This window comes from Mobula hypostoma, chromosome 19, assembly GCF_963921235.1.
Source record: "Mobula hypostoma chromosome 19, sMobHyp1.1, whole genome shotgun sequence".
Lineage (NCBI taxonomy): Eukaryota > Metazoa > Chordata > Chondrichthyes > Myliobatiformes > Myliobatidae > Mobula > Mobula hypostoma.
The window spans coordinates 53,534,718-53,553,663 of NC_086115.1; the positions used below are offsets into that span (position 1 = coordinate 53,534,718).

General features: G+C 41.3%; 1 protein-coding gene and 1 long non-coding RNA gene across 15 annotated transcripts in view; one reads left to right on the forward strand and one right to left on the reverse strand.

Annotated features, from left to right (window-relative positions):
- Nucleotides 1-18,946, reverse strand: part of LOC134359048 (uncharacterized) — a 279,403-nt gene that overhangs the window by 144,431 nt on the left and 116,026 nt on the right. For 9 of the 13 annotated variants that reach the window (XM_063071897.1, XM_063071898.1, XM_063071899.1 and 6 more), the window contains 8 exons: nt 12,711-12,857; nt 8,979-9,104; nt 8,385-8,516; nt 6,994-7,131; nt 5,629-5,775; nt 4,412-4,552; nt 2,144-2,284; nt 1,577-1,723 (listed from right to left, as the gene is read on the reverse strand). In XM_063071897.1, the coding sequence (XP_062927967.1) occupies nt 1,577-1,723; nt 2,144-2,284; nt 4,412-4,552; nt 5,629-5,775; nt 6,994-7,131; nt 8,385-8,516; nt 8,979-9,104; nt 12,711-12,857 (1,119 nt within the window). The remainder of the gene's footprint in view (nt 1-1,576; nt 1,724-2,143; nt 2,285-4,411; nt 4,553-5,628; nt 5,776-6,993; nt 7,132-8,384; nt 8,517-8,978; nt 9,105-12,710; nt 12,858-18,946) is intronic. The other 4 variants (XM_063071895.1, XM_063071901.1, XM_063071900.1 and 1 more) reach the window with 4 other exon arrangements.
- Nucleotides 15,288-18,946, forward strand: part of LOC134359049 (uncharacterized) — a 67,433-nt gene continuing 63,774 nt past the window's right edge. For both annotated transcript variants that reach the window (XR_010021016.1, XR_010021017.1), the window contains exon 1: nt 15,288-15,477. This is a non-coding gene — a long non-coding RNA (uncharacterized LOC134359049). The remainder of the gene's footprint in view (nt 15,478-18,946) is intronic.

Sequence of the window (18,946 nt, forward strand, 5' to 3'; positions counted from 1 at the left end):
AGTTTAGCCTCAGCTCAATTTACAACTCCACTTGGTCCTTTTCTGCCCTTTGTCTTAATTAAATCCAACTGAATTAAGATCCCAAGTACATTTCTACTTGACCTCCTTCAACTATCCAGTTTTATTCACAAAAGCTAAGTAAGTGAAGTGCTCTTTCTAATACCATGAAAAGCTTTGCAACCAAAGCCAGTGTTTTAAGAGAGTTCAAGATAAAAATAATAGAAGGGGACGGGCTGAGGAATATTGAAGAGCTAGGACTTTACTTCAGAACTTGGTTAAGGCTAATATGAAGGAGGGAAGAGAAGATGGCGGCGCGACGCTGCGCGGGCGGCCGTTCCAAATGATGTCGTATATGTTAACTAGGATGCCGTGCACAATCCTAATATGATGGAGACAGCCGTGAGAAGCACAGAGGAACACCTGGAGAAACTTCTGAAATGCCCGCTTCGCTGCCGCTGCTACTATGCGCTCGAGAATCTCCGGAGGGGAAGGCCCCAAATCCTCGGCTTTGCCTATTGCCTGTTGCCGGGGCTGGGGTTGAAGCGCTCGGCAGAGATGGTGCTCAGTGTCGGAGAGCTGGTCGGAGGCTCTGAGTTTTTCGGACGGACTCGGAGTCGGACTGTGGTCGGATGCTTCCAGGATGCTGTATCGGCAAGTTTGCGGCGCTGGAGGTTCACCATCTGCGTGAGATGATGGGACTTTCGAGAGACTTTGAGACTTTTTACCGTGCCCATTGTCTGTTCTTTATCAAATTATGGTATTGCTTTGCACTGTTGTAACTATATGTTATAATTATATAGTTTTTGTCAGTTTCTCATTCGGTTTGTCATGTGTCTCTGTGATATCATTCTGGAAAAACATTGTATCATTTCTTAATGCATGTATTACTAAGCGACAATAAAAGAGGACTGGGTGTCCTCATAATCTAATAATCTAATCTAATATTAGTAGATCTCTCTGTCGTTCAATCAGGCAGATGATGTTGATTTATTGAGTGATATAATAGCTAGTAAAATTTTGAATGTTATTGCAGTCAGCCTGAATGGCCTAAGTCTGGCTGAGCTCTCTGACACAGATACCAATGAGCTAGCCACTATAAACTGGATAATTCTCTTGGATTAAAGTAGGTAAAATAATTTAATAAAAAATAGAGGCAGTGCTTATTCCAAAATTAGATGACAATGAAACATTAAAATCTGTGCTACAAATTGATTCAACGGATTTCAGCATTTCATCCTTCAGATACTTGCTAACACTTTTACTGTTCCATCACCTTCCGGTTTTTTCAAAGCTGTTGTGCAGAACCAATGCTTCAACTTAATGTCAGAGAATGTATACAGTACACAACCTGGAATCCTTACTCTTCACAGACATCCATGAAAAAGAGAGGAAAAATCTCCAAAGAATGACAACAGAAAGCGTTAGAATCTCAAAGCCTCCTCCCGTCCCACACACAAGCAACAAAGGATCCTTCATCCCCTCTCCCCCTCACTCACTCCAGCAAAAAGCATCAGACCCACCATGCAAACAATAGCAAGCCCCCAAAGAATAATTTCTCAGTTTCAAAATTCTTTACCTTATTGGAAGCTGCTCAAGGTCATTCTGGGGAAAGTCAACAACATCCAAAGGCTTGGTGCACTCAGAACCTTGTGCAGGATCAGGAGCAGTAGCTGGGAGAAGAAAAGCCTGAAGCAGCTCTCCTTTTTCAGAAGCCAAGGAAACACTGTTAAACACAGAATTAGAGATGTCCAGTATAAATATTCACATGTTCAAAGTGGCACCAGAACCGCAATATTCCACCACAATCCAATTCTCTGGTCTTGCAGCGTCTAACAATGATAACAAGCAGATAGATTAAATGAGTCTCTGTAATCCAGGCACATTCAGACTGTTATAGCAGTTCTAATCCAAACTGGTTGACACAAATTCCGTAAAACTACATTGATCATTTTTCCTGCGCATTTCATCATATTCTACTCTTGCTGATTTGAAAATCCCAAAAATAAAGAAATTATCCTGAACATCGGACTGATTACAATTAGTTCAAAGAAAATTAGAAACTATTCTTTTGGAAATCGGGCTAACTGTGGCCAATGGGTTTCTTGGCTTTACAGGGACCTTTCTACATTCCCCACATTGATACCTTAATGGAAACTCTTCACGTTGGGGCTGGAGAACCTCAGCATCATCCAGTGGCTTAGTTTGCTCGGGTTTCTGTGGAGAGGGAGCTTCAACAGGCAGAAGAACTGAAATTGGCTCTCCTTTTTCAGACGTCAGAGGTACACTGGTAAACACAGTCAGACGTGTCAGGATAAAGAAGCAGGTAACTTAACTATTAAACTAATTTACTGTATGATCAAAACTACAGATTTTTCCATTTTAATTATTATTTTCATAATACATTTACATTGAACTGATATACATTGGAAATAAAGCACTAAGTATCAGAAGTACACAGTGGGTTGAAAATATAAGACCATAAGATATAGGAGCAGAATTAGGCCATTTGGTCCATTGAGTCTGCTCTGCCATTTCATCATGGCTGATCCGTTTCCCTCTCAGCCCCAATCTCCTGCCTTCTGCCCATATCTCTTCATACCCTGAGTAATCAACAACCTATCAACCTCTGCCTTAAATATACTCCGCAGCTGCCTGTGGCAACCAATTCCAGAGATTCCCCATTCTCTGGCTAAAGAAATTCCTCCTCATCTCCATTCTAAAAGTACATCCCTCTATTCTGAGGCTGTATCTTCTAGTCTTAGACACCCCCACCATAGGAAACATTCTTTCCACATCCACTCTATCGGGGCCTTTCAACATTCAATAGGTTTCAATGAGGTCACCCCTCATTCTTCTGAATTGTACGGGACCATGCCTTATCCAAGATATTACTCTCTTTCCCCTCCCAAAACTGATCAGCCCATTGAGAAACTTCCAACATTTTCTAAATCCAGGTTACCAACATTGGCTGTATTTATTCTGCTCTCTATATTTCCTATGAGTACTATATGGTACACTTCAAAACAACCATTATGCACATTGTGTTCCAATACATATTGCACAGGTCTTCCAAAGTTTACAAGATTAAAAATGTTCATACACATTGAGGCTTTTTTTTCCATTTAAACAGATCACAAATTGGCTGCCTTCAAGCTCCTGGAAATATCGGAATGAGCTGAGAAGTGATCAAAGAAAACTAACAAACTTTGATTTGGCTTTACTCAGTAATCAGCGTGGATTCTTCCTGCTGAGAGTGTACCAGTTCAAATTCCTCTCCTGACACATTGGCTTTTGCTATTCCGCATGAAGTCCACACACAATCACACTACCTTTGCAGATCTCTGCTGGCTCTCCCTCATCCAATGCATTAGCTTTCAAATCCTCATCCTTGTCCAGCATTCGCGGTGGTTTTGTTCCACCTTACATGTGCGTTTTCCACAGCTACATATCTCAGGGTATGGCTTCAGCAATCCTGCAGACTATTTAAGCACCAGCGCTATTAAGTTTTCTACTTGCACTTCATACAGTGCAAATTAGAAATCTTTTTCATATCCTGATAAATGACAGTCTCTTTTAATCAAGAATTGTCAGTGACTAAATTTAAAATAAACTATTTTCAGATTCCTGCAACAAATTTTTCTTATTATATTGACACCACAAGTTTAATCATTACAAACAACATTGGAATCATTCAAGCTTTGTCATTGACTTTACTTCTTCAAGATTGCTAGCTCTTTATGTCAATAAGAGTGAGAATGTTGAAAATCAAAGACTAATGGTAATAATTATTCAGGAAAAAAAAGGAGCACTTCTGTTGAAATAAAAGAGTTGGCTTGAAAATAAACCAGTTTAAAATCCCTGAAAGACTGAATCCTTGTCCTGCATTTTGATAAAGAAAGCTGAGAGCATCGTTAAGATTTCTTCAGAGGCAGATGTGGAATGAAAATTGCTTAAATGCTACGGGCTTGTAACTAAGCAACAAGCTTTTTTCTGACTGACTACTTTCAAGATTAAAGAAAAGATTTATACTAACATTTCTATTTCAGTCAAATGGCAAGGTTTACCACACTGCTATTTTTTTTCTCTCATTTTGTGAGCAGGACAAGTTTTGGCATCCCATAAGAGTAAACATAATTACAAAGTAAATCCCTCACCTTGGATTGACTTTCAGGTGGTTGCCATTGGAAGAATCTCTAAAGCAGGGGTTCCCAGCCTGGGGCTGACAGACCCCTCGATTAATGGTATTGATCCATGGCATGGGAAAGGTTGGGAACCCCTGGTCTACAGGTATGATTGCACCTTTCTTTTGCTTTTTTTGCTTTTGCTTTTGATAAATGTTCTTCAGCACTTAGTGTGGCTGATAAGATCTCTCAGCAAAAAGTTTGTCTTTTTTAGTTTTGTGTATCAATACCTTAATGAAACCTGTTCATTCAGGAGAATTTTAGCATCATCCAAAGGCTTGGAACACTCAGAGTCCTGGGGTGGATCGGGATCTACAGGTGCAAGGAGAAAAGCTGGAAATGGCTCTTCCTCTTCGGAATCCAAGGGCAGGCTGGAAAACACAGACTTATGAAGGAAGGATAAATAATCACATCCTTTAGCTATGAAATACATCAATATTGAGACTTTCTACCAAAGCTCGATCCTTTCTCACCAATACCAACCATCAGAAACAAGAAGCATCACTGATTGAGATCTTTCTAACCCAAGGACAGGGAGATGAGATAAACTGGGCCAAATCTAGTCCTACCCTAACATTCTCTAGCAGACTCTACGGGTCTGTGGTGGCCAGTGCGATCATGTTTGCTGTTGTGTGCTGGGGCAGCAGGCTGAAGGTAGCAGACACCAACAGAATCAACAAACTCATTCGTAAGGCCAGTGATGTTGTGGGGATGGAACTGGACTCTCTGACGGTGGTGTCTGAAAAGAGGATGCTGTCCAAGTTGCATGCCATCTTGGACAATGTCTCCTATCCACTACATAATGTACTGGGTGGGCACAGGAGTACAATCAGCCAGACACTCATTCCACCGAGAAGCAGCACAGAGCGTCACAGGAAGTCATTCCTGCCTGTGGCCATTAAACTTTACAACTCCTCCCTTGGAAGGTCAGACACCCTGAGCCAATAGGCTGGTCCTGGATTTATTTCATAATTTCCTGGCATAATTTACATATTACTATTCAACTATTTATGGTTTTATTACTATTTAATTATTTATGGTGCAACTGTAACGAAAACCAATTTCCCCCGGGATCAATAAAGTATGATTATGACTATGACTATGACTATGACTACATTGACTGGAATTCTACAAAATAATGTTGAACCTATTTCTAATATCATAGATTTATAGACTGTTTATCAATATGTTCCAATTATGATCATTTGAATATGCCAAAATTAAAGGATTGAAATTCAACATAGATCAGAGTGATTCTGATTCGGAGAAAATTAACAACTACACTTTCGGAAATTAGCTCTTCACCAAGAGGTTTCCCAACGTCATGTTTAATTTTCAGAATCTCTTGCAGGTTCATCCTCTTCAGTAAAATTTCTTAATTATTGCTGCAGCCTGACAGACTTCTCAGCTTCAAGGTTAAGTTTTCTGAATTCTCCACATTCGGTACCTTAATGGTGGCTGTTCAAGGTGATTCTGGAGAACTTCAGCTTCGTGCAAAGCCTCAGTGTACTCAACAAGTTGTGGAAGTTCAGGGGCAACAGGTGCAAGATGAAAAGCTGGAATCGACTCTTCTTTTTCAGGTGTCAGGGAAACACTGGCAAACACAAATTCAGAAGTGAGTCATGCTGAACGTTCGTGTGGCTCAGCCACAAACATCTATTGAGTTTATCTGGAGAAGTACAACAGCCCTTAGACTCAAACGCACAAATCTGAGCATTGCAATCAGAAAAGAGCAGCACAGTAGCATTGTGACTAGTGCAATGCTTCACAGTGCCAACTGTAAGATCAGGATTTGATTCCTGTCACTGTCTGTAAGAAGAAGTACCTTCGCCCCATGACTGTGTGGGTTTCCTCTGGGTGCTCCGGTTTCCTCGTACGTTTAAGGGACACACAGTTAGGGTTAGTGAGTTTTGAGGATGCTATTTGGTGCCGGCAGCAAGGTGACACTTGCGGACTGCCCAGCACAACATTTGCTGATTTGATTTGACACAAATGACACACTTCACTTGTATGTTCCAATATGTAATGTGAAAAATAGAGCTCAGCAAGTCAGGCAGCATCTATGGAAAAGAGTACGGTCGACATTTCGGGTCGAGACCCTTCGGCAGGACTGGAGAAAAAAGGATGAGGAGTAGACTTAAAAGGTGGGGAGAAGGGAGGGAGAAAATTAAGGTGATCACAAGGTAAAAATTAGAGCTAATCTTCAAGAGAAATCTCACTTATTGACACTTTACCAAACTTATGGTAATTCTAGTTGTACTGTATTTTCTGTAGTTTTGGCTATGAATTAGCTCCTTTATTGATGTTTCTAATTTTTAAAAAGATCATAAAACAATTGCAATCATATCTTCAAGAGCTGTTTCTTTGCAATCCACTGACGCTGATTTCAACATTCCTGAATTAAAGAAATTATTTAAACATGGGGCCTGGCTGGTGGCGTAGTGGCATCAGCGTTGGACTTCAGGACGAAAGGTCCCGAGCTCGAATCCAGCCGGCTCCCCTGCACGCTTTCCATCCGTGCTGGGTTACGAGCTGGTGATCGCTTTGGAAACTCACCCGGCAGCAGGCAATGGCAAACCACTGCTATAACTTGCCTCGCACGTGACTCCCCACTACATCAGAGAGGCGTGGAGGGAAATCGTCCGCTAACCGGAGAAACTCTGGATGCCACGTACCTTTCCTTTATTTAAACATGGGGGAGACTGTAATTGTATTATTGAAATTTTGAAACAGTTCTCCTGAAAAAAATACCAGCCTTACTGTGACCATCAAGTTTCTCAGTTTGAAATTTACTGATTTTTTACGTTGATACCTTATTTGAGTCTGCTCAAGGTGATCTGGAAGTATCAAGGAAGTGGTGCACTCCAAGTCCTGAGGAGGGTGAGGAGTATCAGGAGCAAGTAAAAATGCTGGAAGTGATTCCTCCTCTTCAGAAGCCAAGGGAGCACTGCTGAACATACAATCAGAAATGAGTCAGTATGAGCATTCATATGGTTCAGCTCTGAAAATTAATTCAACGTGTCATCAACGCTATTGATCAGAAGAAACAGTTGTTGGCTTCCCAGATCAATTTTCAACACTGCAGCTCCTCTTGCCAAACCTGTTTTGATCTGTTTGCTTCACTAAGCTTCATCAGTTACTAACTTTAGAGAAACTATTCAAGACATATAATTAATTCTGACTTTATATGGCTGACAAATACTCTTGGTAAATCAGCGTTGTGTCTCACCCGATTTGGTTTGTTATTTTATTTCTGATTACCAAATCTCGCTGTTTACTTGTGGGTCCACAGCTGTTTTTGAGTATTTGCTATCGCGTTGTTAAGCAATTAGCCTTCGACATTTGGTCAGCCATTATATAATCGTTTGTACTGTTCATTTAGTAGTTAGAAGCACTTGTTTGAAGTCAAAGGAATTTCAATCAATATTTGAATCTGCCTTTCTTTAGAATGCCGAGAAATACTGTCTTTTTACACCAGCTCCTTGTGTACTATAATATGTTGGTGAATAACAAAAATACCTTCAGCTACAGCTACACCAGGACTGGAGTTAACTATCTGTCTAGCATGAGAAAACGGGGGAAACACTTAAGTGAGGGCAGAATACAGAGTGAGAATATTGAAGATACAGGGATAACAGAAACAATTTCCAAGGTATTAACTGAGCTTTTCTGGTTGAATCAAAAGAGTCAGTGGGAAAATAATTTGACCTGAACATTTCTGGAAGAATAAAACATTGATCTGAATTTCCCAGAAATAATTGTTTCAATCTACGTCAGAAATGAAGGAGACAAGGTTACATATACCATGCAAAAGTAATTGAAGGGAGCCCGTATACAGCAAAGATGAACTCGATCGCTCAATTTGCCCTGCCACAAACCTTCCACTTTATTTGTCTGCCAGCACAGCACTTCCTCTGTAACTGTAATATTTTACAATCCGCACTTCGTTTTCACAACTTCAATGTACCTATATTCAGATCGATCTGTCTGGATGGCTTGCAACCAAAAGCTTTTCACTGCATCTTGGTACATTTGACAATAATAAAGCTGCCAATTAGACAGAAGAATTTCTGCGGTAGACATTTAATGAATTGCATTATGTTGCCCTTGTACCTGCTAATTTCACGAAGACAATGATATTAAGCATCCACTGTCTCCTAAAAGATTGCGAGCAGCATTGCTCTATATCCTCTACAATGATACCTTAGTGGAGCCTGGTCAAAGGACTTCTGCAGAATGCCTGCATCATCCAACGGCTTGGAGTACTCAGGTTGTTGTGGAGAATGAGGAACAACAGGAATAAGATTGGAAACCGACTCTTCTTTTTCAGAAGTACTGGTAAATACAGGGACAGGAATGTGTCAGCGTAAACATTTACATGGTTCATCATTGAAAGCCATTTCTATCAGCCACCAAAACTACAGCCCATGTCTGACATCTCACAGTTACTGATGGCAACACTTGAAATGTGGTTCTTCATTGACAGATCTCTTCTATACCCAGAAGTAGTGCAGGCAGCTGGCTACTGGAATCCTCATTTTGACTGTTTGACATAATATATCTATTCAAACAAATTACTGTAAAATTTTACTGTACATGCTTGCTCTTTACACTAAGCTAATTTAAAAATTTCAAAAAAGAATTATCATGACATAATCAGATCTTGATCAGAGAAAATTAGGAAAAATACTTCAGAAAATTTGAACCTTAATTTGAAATTTCTATTTTGAAAATTTGAAAATTCTAACTCTGATTTCTCCACTTGAAGGCTATTTTTCCATATCTTTGCATTGGTACCTTAATGTCTGTTCAAGGAGTTTTGGGAGAGCTTCAGCATCTCTCAGGGGTTCTGTGTGCAGTGGAGAAGGAGAAGGCGGCACTGGAGCTGGAAGTGACTCCGATTTTTCAGGAACCAAGGATGCACTGGTAAATAAAGAATAGGCATGTCAGGATAATCATTTATCTGGTACAGCTTTAAAAATTAGTCTGCAAGACAGCTCATAAAATGATTATTTTTACATCATTCAACATTTATATTGCAAATAAAGAAGGAAACTTTGAATTGAAGGGCAAGTTTAAAGAACATCTGAAAGGCAAACCAAGGACAACAAAATAAATTTTAAAATTACAAATGCCAGCACATCAGACAAATGCCTTACAAAGCAGCGACATTACATTCTTTCTCTTATATGCTAGTCCTCTGCAAGTTAATTGCTAATATCGCAATTGCCTTACTCACCACTGATCCAACCCGCAAGTTAACCTTTAGGAAGTCTGCACGAGGACACCCAGGTTCTTTTGCACCTTTGATTTCTGAACGTTCTCCCCGTTAAGAAAATAGTCTACGCCTTTATCCTTTGTACCAAAGTGCATGACCATACACTTCCCTACACTATATTCCATCTGCCACTACTTTGCTTATACTCGTGATCTGTCTGAATCCTTCTGCAGACTCTCTGCTTCCTTAATACTCCTGGCCCCTCTACCTATCTTCGCATCGTCTGCAATCTTGGCCACAAAGCCATCAATTCTGTCATGTAAATCATTGACATATAACATGAAAAGAAGCAGTCCCAACCGTGACACCTGTGGAATACCACTAATTGCCCGCAGCCAACTAGAAAAGTCCCCTTTATTCACACTCTTTGCCTCCTGTCAGTCAACTAATCTTCGTTCTATTGCCATTTACATGACCTTGGAATTATTTTCCTAAATACGCGATGATGAAAATAACTACCTGTTTCAAAGGTAACCCTGACTGAGGATTCCCAAGGTTACTTTATTTCATTATTTTGCAAGTTTCTACAGTCACAAACTACAGAGAAACAAATTGTTCATATTTAGTCCTGACGAAGGGTCTCGGCCTGAAACATCGACTGCGCCTCTTCCTATAGATGCTGCTTGGCCTGCTGCGTTCACCAGCAACTTTGATGTATGTTGTTCATATTTTTCTTTTTTTTCCCCATCTACACTTCCAAGACTAATGCCAATATTTTTCCCAGACCATTGCAGGACATTTCTTTGTTCAAACCAAAGATGTCAATTTGAAAATAATCTAATTTAAGTTCCCTGAAAGAATAAAGTAATTATTTTATTTCCAAACATTACATAGTTTAATTAAGTAGGTAGAAAAAAAAATCATGGGAAGAGTTATATGCAGTTCGGACTTTGACCTCTATTTTATTCTTTATTTTCAGAAATATAATTGTGAAAGTTTAAGGTTCAACAACAGCTTCTTCCTCACTGCCATCTGGTTCTTCAATCTATCTGGAAAACCCTAATTCTATGGTGGACTAGATTTCCTTCAAGTGTCATTATGCTTATTATTTAATATATCTTGTTGTGAAAGTTTACCTTACGCCAATAAGTTTAAGCAGTCTATATTTATCATGATTTTAGTACATGCCACTTCTCTGCCAGAAGCAAATTCTCTTGGCATTGACAATATACCCTGGGTCTGTATGCTCATGCACAAAAACTTGAAGTTCAACCTGCTAGGAAGTGATCTAAGCAAAGGAGATTGAAGAATAAAAAAAATAAAAACTACTATTAATGCTTACCCTGTAAAAAAGAACTCCCCAACAAATAAAACAAGATTCGTTGTTTTGCCCATTCTGACATGTCGGTCCATGGCTTCATCTTGGCACAAGAGGAGGTGGAGGAACAACACCTTATATTCTGTCTAGGCAGCCTCAAAGCTGATGGCAAGAATATCGATTTCTCCTTCTAGTAAAAAAAAAATTCCCTCCCACTCCCCTCTTCTTCAATTCTCCACTCTGGCCTTTCTCCTCTTCTTGGCTGCCCATCATTTCACCCGGGGTCCGCCCACCTTCCCTTTCTCCTATGGGTCACTCCCCTCTCCTATGAAATTCCTTCCTCTCCGGTCCTTGACCTTTTTCACCCACCTGGCTTCACCCATCACCTTCTAACTAACCTCTTTCTGCTGTCCCCACCTTTTTATTCTGGTGTCTTCCCCCTTCCTTTTCAGCCCTGAAGAAGGGTCTCAGCCCGAGATGTCAACTGTTCATTCAGTGCTGCCTGACCTGCTGAGTTCCTCCAGCATTGTTGTGTATTTTTTTAAAATACTTTATTTTCAAAATTTTCAAAAAACAATAAAATTAACAAAAACATATAAGTTCAGACATGTGTAAAAATAAAATAAACAAAAAAAAAGAGAAAAAAAGGGGACATAACATTAGAGGGATGCCTGTTGTACAGAGTGCTCAAAAGTGCTAAACATTAGGTCTCGAATGAGGGCCGTGAGAGATTAGCTGAGGGGGAAATTGTTCACCTGCCCCCGGCCTTGTCTAGGTAGGCAAGAAATGGATCTCAGATAGCTGAAAATTTTATAATTGAATTGGTTCTCAAGAACCTGAGTCTCTCCATCTGTATGACTGAGATCACGTCAGCTATCCATCTCCGGAAGGAATGGGGAGAGAGTGATTTCCATTCCCTCAAGGTAAGTCTTTTGGCGACAGTCATCCCCAGCATCAGAGACTGTTGTACAGCCGTAGGGACATTTTGTGTGTATTTATTGTGTTAATGCTTGGAGTGACGAGTTTGAGCAGCTTCAGCCTGTGCTCACTTGAAGTTTAGAAGACTGAGAGATAATTTTCCTAAATGTTACAAAGGGCTTGCCAAGCTAAGAAGACGTATGTTCATATGGGAGAATCTAGAACAGGGGTTCCCGACTTTATGCCATGCACCCTTACCATTATCCGAGGGGGTCCATGGACCCCTATCAGGAACCCTTGATCTAGAAGAAAAACGGACACTGATTCAGAGCACAGGTCCATTTTAAGATGGTGATCAGAAAGCTGCAGGCCAGGCTTCACCAGCAATTTTTATGTGTGTTGCTTGAAATTCCAGCGTCTGCAGATTTCCTCGTGTTTGTGGTGATAAGAAAGATTGTTTTGTCTCAGGGAGCTGTGTATCTGGAATTCTTTACCTCAGAGTTTGGAATCTGAATCATTGAATATACTTGAGGCTGAGATAGATTGTTGATCAATGGGGGATTCAAGTTTTATGCAGAACAGACACAAGAGTGAAGTTTAAACCATGATCTAACGAAGTGACGGAGCAGGCTCAAGTGGCCATGCAATTATGTTTCTGTTTTGTACATCCTTATATCCGCAACATTCTCTCATGTATATTTCTTTCCATTATCAAATGACACATCCAGGTGCACATACACTTACAGTAACAAAGATCATGAACAGGAACTTTGTTGAATATTTCCTTCTAATTCAGCTACAATGACATCAGTTACTACTGCCAGACACTCAGCCAATATAATCAAACCCCAAACAGAATTTGTTTCAATTAGACAAAAGTTATGGATAATTATGCATGGGGTTAATTTATGCTCTTTACGTTTTACTTTTGTTAACATGAGAATTGCATAATTAATGATTTGGGTTTAAATACGGAATAGATGGCAAGTAAGTGGCAAGGAACTAATGAACTAGGATGTTGAATATCAAATTTCTCAGCTTCATGTTTGAATTTATAAATGTTATACATTGATACCTCAGTGCAATTTCCTCAGGGTGCTCCTGAAAAACTTTAGCATCATCCAGTGGTTTGGTGTACTCAGGATGCTGCAGAGGACAGGGAGCAACTGGTCTGACCAGCGGAGCTGAAACTGACTTGTCCTCTTCAGAAGTCAAGGATTGGCTGGAAAGCATAACATCAGAGATGTGTCAGGATAAATGTTCCAGCAGCATGGCTATGAAAATTAATTTACTGTATCATCAAATCTGCAACATAAGGTCATTTTCAAAGAAGCTTCACATTGATTTCACACACATCCGGAAATGCACAACAGAAAAATTTACATCTAAAAGACAAATGTAAATCAATATTTCTATTGAATGGATCACCTCCAAAATATTCATCTTTTCCCCTTCAAATTCTGATTGAACTATTGCACATTTCTTGTCTCAGATTAGCATTATTCATGTTATTTTTGTTCTTACCATGCTGACACACAGATGAACTTTGATAAGATCTAAGCTGGGGGGGGGGGGGGTTCCCAATCTTCCTGAATGAAAGCCTCACATTCAGACTCAATAAAATATGCTTTCTTCCCCATTACTGCCTGATGATGTCAAGGGTCACTCCTTTTAAGAGAACTGCATGAAAGTCTTTTATTGTGGACTCTCCAACTAAATTATTATTAAACATTTAATGACCACTCTATTAACAGCTCTCAGTCTGCATCTTTTACCACCAGAATTACTGGTGTCCCTCTCTGCCCTCTTAGGTTGCAACCACAGATCCAAACAATCCTATCCAATATTAACTTTCTCTCTTGCCACTGAAGCAAAGTATAAGATAAAGTTATTCACCTGTTCATCCAGTATCCTCATCAGCATTTATCCCTTAAAGCAGGGGTTCCCAAGCTTTTTTAAGCCTACCATTAACTCTGCCTTAAACCTTTTCTCAGTTACGTATGCTAATCATGCAAAATATTAATAAAATCGTAATATATGCGCTTCAGAATTGCAATTCCATTGATGTCAACAGAGCTGATTTCCAGAAGCAGAGTGCAGTGGACATTATAGCTTGACAGAGGCATTTCATTATAACAGGAAACACAACTTTCTAGAGTTTCAAGAAAGATTGCATGAAAAGTAAAAAGGGATACATTCAGATGTGAGAGCTGCTTATAAATTCAATTTTTCATCTCTAAAGTAACTTCTGTCTAACAGTCCTATAGTGACAGCTCTTGTTTGAAGTTTAGCAATGCATTTTTTCCTGTCTGAGCAGATAGTAAATTCCTGAAATAATAACCTATCAAAGCTGCTGAAGTAAGTTGACAGGTCATTTCTATTTTTAGAATTATGCAACATGCAATGTTCTTGAACATAGTACTCAGAAAATGTTCATTATATTGAGGCACTTTGGAACATTTTTCCACTACACTCTTAGTAGCTCATCTTTGCTCTTAGTAAATGAATATAGTATCCATAATTATTACCACAATCAGATTACAGAATTGATTCCCTCTGCCTTCTCTTTCTGGACTGTGCTTTTGCAAGGTTCTGTGTATAATCTCACTGGAGAACTGTTCCTAATGGGCTGGAATGGTTGCTGAGTGAAGACCGAGCATGGTAGGAGAAATATGCACCAGACTGTGATTACCGGTAACCAATAACTTCCGTCTTCAGCTGAAGCAACAGTAAAGGGTTTTGAAGTGGTTGTTGTAAAGAATCCAATGAATCCACTTGAATCCCAGACTGAAATGGGATAAACATGGTTGCCTCATTGTAGGAAAGTTAAGAAGCTTTAGAGAGTGTGGAGCGGAGATTTACCAAGATGCTGTCTGGATTTGAGATCATGTCTTATGAGGATAGGTTGGGTCAGCGAGGGAGTTTCTCTCTGGAGCAAGGGATGACTAGGTAAAGGCGTATAGGATATTAGAGACAAAGGTAAATGGACAGCCGTGACCTTTTCCCAAGAAGGGAAGGTGTAATTTTAAGGTGATTGGAGGAAAGTCTCGGGGGGACGTCAGAGGTAGGGTTTTTTTTTACACAAAGAGTGGTGGTGCGTGGGGCACATTCCAAGGGTGGTGGTGGAGGCAGGTACATCAGGGACTTTTAAGAGACTCATGGATGTGATAAAAGGAAAACTGGGGGCTATGTGGGAAAGAAGGTGTTCGATGAACTGTTGCAGCAGTGTGTATTATCTACCAAGTGTACTACAACAACACACCAAAGTTCCTAAGGCAACACCTTCCAGACTCACGACCACCACCATCTAAAAGGACAAGAACAGTAGATACCTGGGAACACCACCACTTGGAAATCCCCCTCCAAGTCACTCACCATCCTGACTTGGAAACATATCGCCATTTCTTCATAGTTGCTGGGTTAAAATCATGGAATTCCTTCCCGAACAGCACTGTGTGTGTACCTACACTTCAGAGACTGCAGTGCTTTAAGAAGGCAGCTCATCACCACCTTCCCATTGGCAACTAGGGATGGGCAATAAATAATGGCTTGGCTGGCAACACCCACATCCCATAAATGAATAAATTTTTTAAAAATTAATCATGGAGTAGATTAAAATGTCACCATAACATCATGGGCCAAAGGGCCTGTACTATATTGTTCTATGTTCTACATTCTGTGTAAACACACTGTAGCAAATCTCATCGTCACTCAGGATCCTAGCCAGCTGAATGAGTCAGGTGCAGTGGCTCTGTAGAGAGTGCTGCCGCCTTATGATTCCCAGAACCTGAGTTTGATCCTCACCTCCAGCACTGACTCTGCGAAGATTGCACGTTCTCCTTGTAAGTACCCGGATTGTGCTGGCAGGGGCATTAGGTAGCTGGTGTAAATTATCCCCAGTGTAGCTGGATGGTAGGACAAGTAGAAAACAATGAAGTTTCTCTGGGCAAACAACAGGAATTCTGCAGATGCTGGAAATTCAAGCAACATACATCAAAGTTGCTGGTGAACGCAGCAGGCCAAGCAGCATCTATAGGAAGAGGCGCAGTCGACGTTTCAGGCCGAGACCCTTCGTCAGGACTAACTGAAGGAAGAGTGAGTAAGGGATTTGAAAGCTGGAGGGGGAGGGGTTGATGCAAAATGATAGGAGAAGACAGGAGGGGGAGGGATAGAGCCGAGAGCTGGACAGGTGATAGGCAAAAGGGGATACGAGAGGATCATGGGACAGGAGGTCCGGGAAGAAAGACGGGGGGTGGGGGGGTGACCCAGAGGATGGGCAAGAGGTATATTCAGAGGGACAGAGGGAGAAAAAGGAGAGTGAGAGAAAGAATGTGTGCATAAAAATGAGTAACAGCTGGGGTACGAGGGGGAGGTGGGGCCTAGCGGAAGTTAGAGAAGTCAATGTTCATGCCATCAGGTTGGAGGCTACCCAGACGGAATATAAGGTGTTGTTCCTCCAACCTGAGTGTGGCTTCATCTTTACAGTAGAGGAGGCCGTGGATAGACATGTCAGAATGGGAATGGGATGTGGAATTAAAATGTGTGGCCACTGGGAGATCCTGCTTTCTCTGGCGGACAGAGCGTAGATGTTCAGCAAAGCGGTCTCCCAGTCTGCGTCGGGTCTCACCAATATATAAAAGGCCACATCGGGAGCACCGGACGCAGTATATCACCCCAGTCGACTCACAGGTGAAGTGATGCCTCACCTGGAAGGACTGTTTGGGGCCCTGAATGGTGGTAAGGGAGGAAGTGTAAGGGCATGTGTAGCACTTGTTCCGCTTACACGGATAAGTGCCAGGAGGGAGATCAGTGGGGAGGGATGGGGGGGAGACGAATGGACAAGGGAGTTGTGTAGGGAGCGATCCCTGCGGAATGCAGAGAGAGGGGGGGAGGGAAAGATGTGCTTAGTGGTGGGATCCCGTTGGAGGTGGCGGAAGTTACGGAGAATAATATGTTGGACCCGGAGGCTGGTGGGGTGGTAGGTGAGGACCAGGGGAACCCTATTCCTAGTGGGGTGGTGGGAGGTTGGAGTGAGAGCAGATGTACGTGAAATGGGGGAGATGCGTTTAAGAGCAGAGTTGATAGTGGAGGAAGGGAAGCCCCTTTCTTTAAAAAATGAAGACATCTCCCTCGTCCTAGAATGAAAAGCCTCATCCTGAGAGCAGATGACAGATTCAATAAACTTCATAGCCTCCTTCCATGTCATGAGCAAATATGGAAATTAATTCATCTCTTTCCTATTTGATTTGAGAAATCCCGTATTAGAAAACCTCAATCTTGCCTGTTGGGTCTCACACTTTTGAACTGCTTCATCGATTGACTTGCCTCTCACATATTTAAACACACTTCTGTTTTATTTCTCCTCAATGGTCTCTCTATAACAGAGTTCCCAAACTTTCTTATGCCATGGTCCCCTACCATTAACCGAGGGGTCTGTGGATCCAAGGTTGGAAACCCCTGCTCTATAATTTTCCCCAAGTCTCATCCTGTTTTAGTTCATCCCAGTGAATCCTTCATCCACACCTTTACTATTTCTTGGTTTTTCCAATCCTAGACAACTTCCCTCACTCAGCATAACCTTGAAAGCATAAAAACTAATACTGCTCTGTAATAATTGTCACACTGTCTTGTTCACTGACAGACATTGGCGCCCAGTTCAGCAATAAACCAATTTTAAAATTCCCTCCATCTTCATTCCCCATGTATAATCTCATCAAAACCTATAACCCTCCCAAAAAAAAGGATTCCTCTAATTATAAACACGAGGCATTCTGCAGATGCTGGAAACCCAAAGCAACACAATAAAATGGAAGTACGGAAGTCGTCCTGTCCAAGACCGGAAGGAGCTGCAGAAGATCGTGAACACAGCCCAGCACATCAGACAAACCAACCTTCTGTCCTTGGACTCACTTTACACCGCACGCTGTCGGAGCAGTGCTGCCAGGATAATCAAGGACACGACCCACCCAGCCAACACACTTTTCGTCCCTCTTCCCTCCGGGAGAAGGCTCAGGAGCTTGAAGACTCGTATGCCAGATTTGGGAACAGCTTCTTTCCAACTGTGATAAGACTGCTGAATGGATCCTGACCCAGATCTGGGCCATACCCTCCAAATATCCAGACCTGCCTCTCGGTTTTTTTGCACTACCTTACTTTCCCTTTTCTATTTTTCTATTTATGATTTATAATTTAAATTTTTAATATTTACTATTGATTTGTACTCCAGAGAGCACGAAGAGCAGAATCAAATATCGCTGTGATGATTATGCGCTCTAGTATCAATTGTTTGGCGACAATAAAGCAAAGTTATTTAAACATGGAAGACACATTGCACAAACTAGTGGATTGCATATAAACCAATATGAGGACTTGGAAAGAGTATTAAAATATAGATCCAAATTACTACTCTCTTTTGGATCCCATGCACTTTTATAGTTTGGATTTTACCAGAAGTCTAAAATGCACTAAATGCATTGCGATTAATGATCATTCTAGTCACTTCTTCAAAGAATTTGTTGCAGTGGTGAGAACATTATGCGAGTGTACACCAATCCTTAAGTGAGATCTTGTACTCTGTTAGAAGCTTGATAGTTTGCTGATGACACAACAATTGTAGGCCATATCTCAGGTAATGATGAGTTTGAGTACAGAGAGGAAATTAAGAACCTGGTGGCATGGTGCGAAGACAATAACCTATCCCTCAACGTCAGCAATACGAAAGAATTGGTTGTTGACTTCAGAAGGAGTAGCGGACCGCACGACCCAATTTACATTGGTTGTGCGCAAGTGGAACAGGTCAAAAGCTTTAAGTTCCTCGGGGTCAATATCACAAATGACCTGACTTGGTCCAACCAAGCAGAGTTCACTGCCAAGAAGGCCCACCAGCCTCTTTACTTCCTGAGAAAACTAAAGAAATTTGGCCTGTCCCCTAAAACCCTCACTAATTTTTATAGATGCACCGTAGAAAGCATTCTTCTAGGGTGCATCACAACCTGGTATGGAAGTTGTCCTGTCCAAGACCGGAAGAAGTTGCAGAAGATGGTGAACACAGCCCAGCACATCACACAAACCAATCTTCCGTCCTTAGACTCACTTTATACCGCACGCTGTCGGAGCAGTGCTGCCAGGATAATCAAGGACACGACCCACCCAGCCAACACACTTTTCGTCCCTCTTCCCTCCGGGAGAAGGCTCAGGAGCTTGAAGACTCGTACAGCCAGATTTGGGAACAGCTTCTTTCCAACTGTGATAAGACTGCTGAACGGATCCTGACCTGGATCTGGGCCATACCTTCCAAATATCCGGACCCGC